At 48.6% G+C, this 6578-nt stretch overlaps 1 protein-coding gene across 1 annotated transcript; it reads left to right on the top strand.

Moving 5' to 3' along the window:
• The first annotated feature begins 3841 nt into the window (after positions 1-3841).
• SLC39A2 (solute carrier family 39 member 2) lies at positions 3842-6501 on the top strand. The gene is made up of 4 exons (XM_004698441.1): positions 3842-3956; positions 4115-4245; positions 5428-5478; positions 5866-6501. The coding sequence occupies exons 1-4, from the start codon at positions 3842-3844 to the stop codon at positions 6499-6501; spliced, it is 933 nt and encodes a 310-aa protein (XP_004698498.1).
• Positions 6502-6578: the final 77 nt, after the last annotated feature.

The following is a 6578-nucleotide window of genomic DNA, read 5'->3' as shown; positions in this document are numbered from 1 at the left end:
GTGACACTTGCTCTTCATGGTAGCTAAAGTAAATGTAAGAAATGATGAGCTAAAAGAGTTGAGTACAAAATTTCAATGGCAGCTCAGGAAGACAAAATCAAATGTTCTCGTGAAATGTACAAAGACCTAGAGTTAGAAAACCTATAAGGAAGAACACACACAGCGTATGGTAAACTGAAAAAAAATATTAAGAAAAAATTCAAACGTCAGGTTGCAATATTAAAATATTCTACGGACAAAACACTGAATTAGACAAGAAACCACCAAAGAAGATGGACAGAATACACAGACTCACTGTCTCAACAAGAACTAGTCAACATTCAGTCATTTCAGGAGGTATCAGATGAACAAGAACCAATGGTGCTGAAGGAAGAAGTTGAAGCTGCACGGAAAGCATTAGCCAAGCACAAGGCACCAGGACTCGATGGAACACCAAGTGAAATGTCTCAACAAGCTGATGAAGCTCTGGAAGCACTCGCTGGTCTAGGCCAAGACATTTGGAAGACAGCTATTTGGCCAGCTGACTGGAAAGTCCCATTTTGGTGCCCATTCTAAAGGAAAGTGAATGCTCAAATTACAGAACAACACCATTGCTATCTTATGCAAGTAAAATTTCTCTAAAGACCTTCAAACAACAGTTGCAGCAGTACATCGAAAATGAGCTGTCCGAGGTTCAGACCAGATTCAGAATAGAATGTGGAACAAGGTATACCATTGTTGATGTCAGATGGATCTTAGCTGAAAGTAGGGAATAGCCGAAAAAAAATGTTTGTGTTTCATTGATTATGCCAAAGCATCTAATTGTGTGGATCATAACATGCTATGGTTAGCCTTGAGAAGAATGGGGATTCCAGACCCTTCGTTGTGTTCATGTGGAACATGGATCAAGAGGCAGGTCTGAGCACAGAACAAGGGAAGACTGCATATTTTCAAATCAGGAAAGGTCACAGTTGTATCCTCTCCCCATACTTGGTCAATCTGTACCCTGAGCAGGTCATTCGATCATCTGAACTATATGAAGAAGAATGTGGCATCAGGATCGGAGGGATGCAACGTGTGGAGGACACAACCTTGCTCGCTGAAAGTAAGGAGGACTCGAAGCACTTGCTGATAAACATGAAGGACTGCATCCTTCAAGGTAGATTGCTATTCAACGTAAAGAAGATCAAAATCCTCACAACTGGACCAACAGGGAACATTGTGATAAACAGAGGAAAGATTGACGTTGGCAAGGATTTCATCTTGCTTGGATCCACAATGAATGCTCATGAAAGCAGCAGTCAAAAGATCAAATGACGCATTGCATTGGGTGAATCTGCACACAACTTTCAATGGTTACTAAGTTTAAAGTGTTGAAAACAAGGAGGTTATTTTGAGCACTGAGGTTTGCTTGACCCAAGCCATAGTGGGGCAGTCACATAATCTCCTGTCAGCCTGACCAAAGGGGTGGAGTCTAGCCTGTCAATCAGGTCATAGCCAATGAAGCCTCTGTGTGGGCGTGGCCTTCTCCTGAGGATTCGGGAAACTCCTGTCTTCCTCCCTGGAGGCTGGACACACTCTTTCTGTGAGACATTCCTGTTGACAAGCCAAAGGGAGCTATGCTGATGGAGCCAGAGCCCTGGAGCTGGAGGAGCCACATGAAGAACCACGCCAGCACTGATATGCTTCCACTACCACTGGATCTACAAGACTCTCCACCCACTGGCCTGTGATCCTCCTGCATTCTGCATCATGGCATGTGTTTCGTGTGTCTGAAGAGGATTTTATAGACTGATATTGAACATATGAACTAATATCGAACTTAGGGACTTGATCTGGACTGGGCTGGAATGTTTTCTTAATATACTATTACTCTGATATAAAGCTCTCTCTTACACACTTATGAGTGAACACGCATCGTATTTTCAATTACCTCATATGCATATGAAAGTTGGATAATGAGCATGAAGAAAAAATGCTGCATTTGAATGACAGTGTTGGTGACAAATCTTTAAAGTACCATGGACTGCCGAAAAACAAACATCTGTCCTGGAAGAAGTACAACCAGAATGTTTGTTGGGGTAAGGAGAGTAAGACTTCTCATGTACTTTGAACATGTTATCAGGAGAGGCCGGTCCCTAGAAAATGGCATCGTGCTTGGTAAAGCGGAGGGCAATGAAAGAGAGGAAGACCCTCACCAAAATGGATTGGCACAGTGGACTCCAACTTAAGAACCTTTGGAAGGATGGTGTTACTTTCTGTTGACACAGCGTTGCTATGAATCCGAACCACCTGGTTGACACCTAACAACAACGTCCTGAAGTTTAGGCATAGGTTCCCCTCAAGTTGATCCCACTCAGGACTGAATCGGACATCTCCACCCCTGAGTACCCAGGCAGGATCCATCTATTTACTTGGTTTCTTTCTCAGTTTTCTGCTAGACCTTGTAGCTTCAGGGCTTGATCAACTGACCCTGGCCTACAGCTCTCCCTCCCTCCCTCCATACACTTCATTTCAAGAATGGAGGCCAAAATCTGTGACCATATCCACCGTCTCTTTATATTAGAATACTCAGCACGAGACATTTCCATGCCTCGAGCTGTTTTTCTAGGGTTACAGGAGAGGGGAGTTCCCGGACCTTCTAGTTCCCACAGAGTCGGGGCCGCATTACCTCAGCCCTCCCTTCTCATGACCCCCAGATGGTCTCTAAGCCCCTCGAAAAGAGCACAGTTCAAGTGTCAGCATAGCAACCTATTAGACTTGAGATCGCGTACAGAGGGCATTATAGAGGGCATGAAGGAGTGAGCATGCTGTTAGTTCGGACATTAGCAATATAGCATTATAGGTTTAGTTTGTTGAAGATCCAAATTGTAACAGTCCCTTCCCTTATGGTAAAAATTCTTTTTAAGTTCAGTCAGTAGGAACCTTCTAACTCAGGAAGTCAGTAAGCCAGGCCGTTAAGAGAAAGAGCTAGGCACAAAGCATCCCTCATTGAGAAGCCTCAGAGGATGGTGGTCTGGTAAGACCAAGCACAGGAGCATCCCCAATGTAGATAATCAAGGTTGCATGAGACTTCAGAGGATGTAGATCTGTCTAAAGATCCCGAGATAAATGTAGGTATAGATAATTTCCTATTATCATTACAGAAGTAGTCTTCTGGGTCACAAAATCAGAATGTCAATTGTATCATATGATCATTGCAAGATCTGCTTTACTGGAACGTAGTTGAAGGTACACGGCTTGCTTGATTTTCACTGGATATTGGAAGCAGTTTGGAGGCAGCAAACCCACCGTTTCTCTCTGTCTCATGCTTCAAAATAAACTTAAAAGTTTCTCGAATCAACCTGGCGTCTCTTTGACTGACACAAGGACAGGCAATCCCAGACCCTTATTTCCTGGAATGCGGTATGGCAGGCTTAGATCAAAGTCCCTCAGAGACACAGGATGAGATTGTCCCCAACATAAAACAGCAAGGACACAGCCATCATAGATTGCCTGTTGGGGGCTAGAGCTGCTCCAAGCCTGAGCGAAGACATCCACAGCCCTTGGATTAGTCACAGCACTGAAGAGGAGGAGAAGGCACAGTGCTGGGCTGTGCCTGGCTGGGAGGCTGGAGTTTCTGGTTTAGAAGTTCAGGAAGGTCTGAGGCAGGGGAGGGGCCTCTAAATCAAGAGGGCGGGAAGCCAGGACAGAGCCCCAGTCAGCTATGCAGTGCTGCGCAAGCAGAGGCCGCACCGAACAGAAAGGGCATCTGAAACTCAGGGCTGAGGACCTGCAGCTCTGACCTCCTGAGCTACCACTCCTGCGCCAAGGGTTCTAACTCCAGCTGTCCTCCTGGGACCTCTGCTCCTGGAGCCACGGGATGGAGCCTCTCCTAGGAGTCAAACTCGGCTGCCTCTTTGCCCTGTTGGCTCTCACCCTGCTCTGTGGCCTCATCCCCATCTGCTTCAAATGGTTCCAGATTCATGCAGCCACAGGTACAGCCCTCCCTACCCTGTCTTTGTCCCCCTCTCCACCTGACCTACACCCTATGGATAACCCCAGAGGTGGCATCCTGAGGACCTCCTGCCCCTCCTCAACCACCTTTGCCTGTTTCTGCATTGCTAATTGCATTGCAACTTGGGCTTTTCCTTAGGCCGCCATCGCAGGGTGCTCAGTCTCCTGGGCTGCGCTTCTGCGGGAGTCTTTCTGGGAGCAGGGCTCATGCACATGACCGCTGAAGCTCTGGAGGCCATTGAATCCGAGATCCAGAGTTTCCTGGTCCAGGTGAGCAGCAGAGAGGCTGACCTGTGGGGCTATGAGACCAGGGGGACAGACAGCTGCAGGGGAAAGGGGCGGGTGATGATGGAGCCAGGGGCACAGGTGAAACCAGATGGAGGTGACAGCTCCTGTGTGGGATGAAGAAAGGAAATCTGACGGGGCTTTGAGTTTTTCACAGTGTATCTGGTATGTCATTCCCAGTTCGTCAGGGTAATTTAACCCCTAAGCCATCATCAGGGGTCCGGTAGGTGCAATTGTACAGCGATGATAAGTAAAGATTATAGTAAAGTCATAAAGAGCATGAGAGATAGAAGAGAGATAGAAATAAGGGAGTCAGGCACAATTCATGGTAGCTCACCTCACCCTCACTTGGTGGTCCACATGCAGAAAGAAGGAGGGGAAGGAGGACAAGGGGAAAGGGAACAGGAGAGCGAGGATGGGAGAGGAGAGGGGGAGCCAATGAGAGGCCAAGGGAGGAACCCGAGAGCTCTTTATTGCTAACCCAGGCCTATATAACTCTGGGGGGAGTGCAAGCCCACCAATTACAGGTAAAGACACATGTCACAGGAAGGGGTTGCACTATAGGTTATACAGCAATGAGAGGGGGACATTCTAAGGATAAACACGCAATAGGAAGATGAGGGATTGGGGGCACACATGTGACAAGATGGGCGGATCCTAGATTCAGGAGGGCAGCCTAACTTTGGATGTCACTGAGCAGGTTTGACCTGGTCTCTGGATCTCCATAGACACCATTATCAGTAGGGTGTCAACCCCACCTACAGGAGCCAAGCTAATGGTCGCAAGCCTTTAGGGAGAAGTAGCCCATTTTCCTTAGCAGCAAGGAGCAGACCTGCCCGTGGTGGGATTAGACAGTAGTCTGTCTGGCAGCTGACTGCCGTAAGAGAAGTAACATGACAATCATTTACCATTAGCTGCAAGCAGTGTTCTAAGTCTAACATATATTTGGGGGAGACAATTTGGGAGAAATCTTTCTGTTTCCCACACCAGTTCAGCGATTTAAATATATTACGAAGAATTATGCAATGAGAGGTCACCATCGTCAGCTTGGGAACGTTGTCTTCATTCTTGTTCTGTGGGCTTTGAGGACAGCCATGGCGATGAGGGGGCGCGGCAGGACATGATGCTACTCTATCCCCCAGCTCACTGCTACTTCTCTCGCCCTAGAACAGGACAGAAAATGAGAGAAATTCACCTGAGCTTGCTGATTCCGCTCAGGTGAGCACTCCCCCAGGGCCCCTCCCTAAGGAGTTACATGACACCCATCATGTCTTGTGCACTCCCTTGGAAGGCTTTCTGAAGAATCCCAGGAACTCCTTCCCTTTCCCACCTCAGGCATTGCAGCCAAAGGAGGAGCGACCCCAATCCTTTCAGGATCCCGAACTTCGACTTTGCTCCTTTGGTCTCCCTGGGTCCTGGGTCCCGATTTCTACCTTTCTTGATAAGGACATTCTTTTTGCAATGTTTTCATCTATCCCTGCCTTCATTTCCTCTTCTTTTTTTTTTAATGTCTTGTTACCACATTTCCCCTTCTCATCAATTTCTCCATCCCGTGCCCATCCAACGTCCTTCCTGCCCCCTCTCACAGCCTCTTTCTGTCTCCAGGTGGACTACCCCTATGGAGAACTCATCATCTCCCTGGGCTTCTTCCTGGTCTTCCTGCTGGAGTCCCTGCTATCGCAATGCTGCCCTAAGATGACTGGGCCGTCGTCAACCGTGCAGGAGGAGGAATGGAATGGGGGGCACGCCTTTGAACTCCACAGCCATGAGCCTCTCCCCTCACCCTCCCAGGGTCCCCTTCGAGCCCTGGTCCTCTTGCTCTCGCTGTCCTTTCACTCGGTGTTTGAAGGTCTGGCTGTGGGGCTGCAGCCAACAATGGCGGCGACGCTGCAGCTCTGTCTCGCTGTCCTGGCTCATAAGGGGCTCGTGGTGTTTGGTGTCGGACTGCGGCTGGTACAGGTAGGCACCGCATCGCGATGGGCCGTGTTCTCCATACTGGCATTGGCTCTGATGTCCCCTCTGGGCATCGCTATAGGGCTGGCAGTGACTGAAGGGGGCTCTGAAGGAGGGCAGGGTTTGGCCCAGGCAGTCTTAGAGGGAGTAGCAGCTGGCACCTTCCTGTATGTCACCTTCCTAGAAATTTTGCCCCGGGAATTAGCTTCTCCTGAGGCCCCTCTGGCCAAGTGGAGCTGTGTGGCTGCTGGTTTTGCCTTCATGGCCTTCATTGCCTTGTGGGCATGAGGGATTCCTGCCTCTTCTGGTGGACTTATGTGGAATGACCTGCCTACTTCCAGGGACACCTCCCCATGGCTCTGGCT

The sequence above is a fragment of the Echinops telfairi genome, unplaced genomic scaffold (assembly GCF_000313985.2).
Source record: "Echinops telfairi isolate 266 unplaced genomic scaffold, ASM31398v2 ScPeMD7_18;HRSCAF=68, whole genome shotgun sequence".
Lineage (NCBI taxonomy): Eukaryota > Metazoa > Chordata > Mammalia > Afrosoricida > Tenrecidae > Echinops > Echinops telfairi.
The sequence above is the reverse complement of the archived record's forward strand: the minus strand, read 5'-3'. Positions and strand labels throughout refer to the sequence as shown.

Coding starts and splice junctions, on each gene's coding strand:
- SLC39A2 (XM_004698441.1), top strand. CDS start 3,842: ATGGAGCCTCTCCTAGGAGTCAAACTCGGCTGCCTCTTTGCCCTGTTG. Junction 4,246..5,427: donor TCCAGAGTTTCCTGGTCCAG/GTGAGCAGCAGA, acceptor CTCTCGCCCTAG/AACAGGACAGAAAATGAGAG. Junction 5,479..5,865: donor AGCTTGCTGATTCCGCTCAG/GTGAGCACTCCC, acceptor TTCTGTCTCCAG/GTGGACTACCCCTATGGAGA.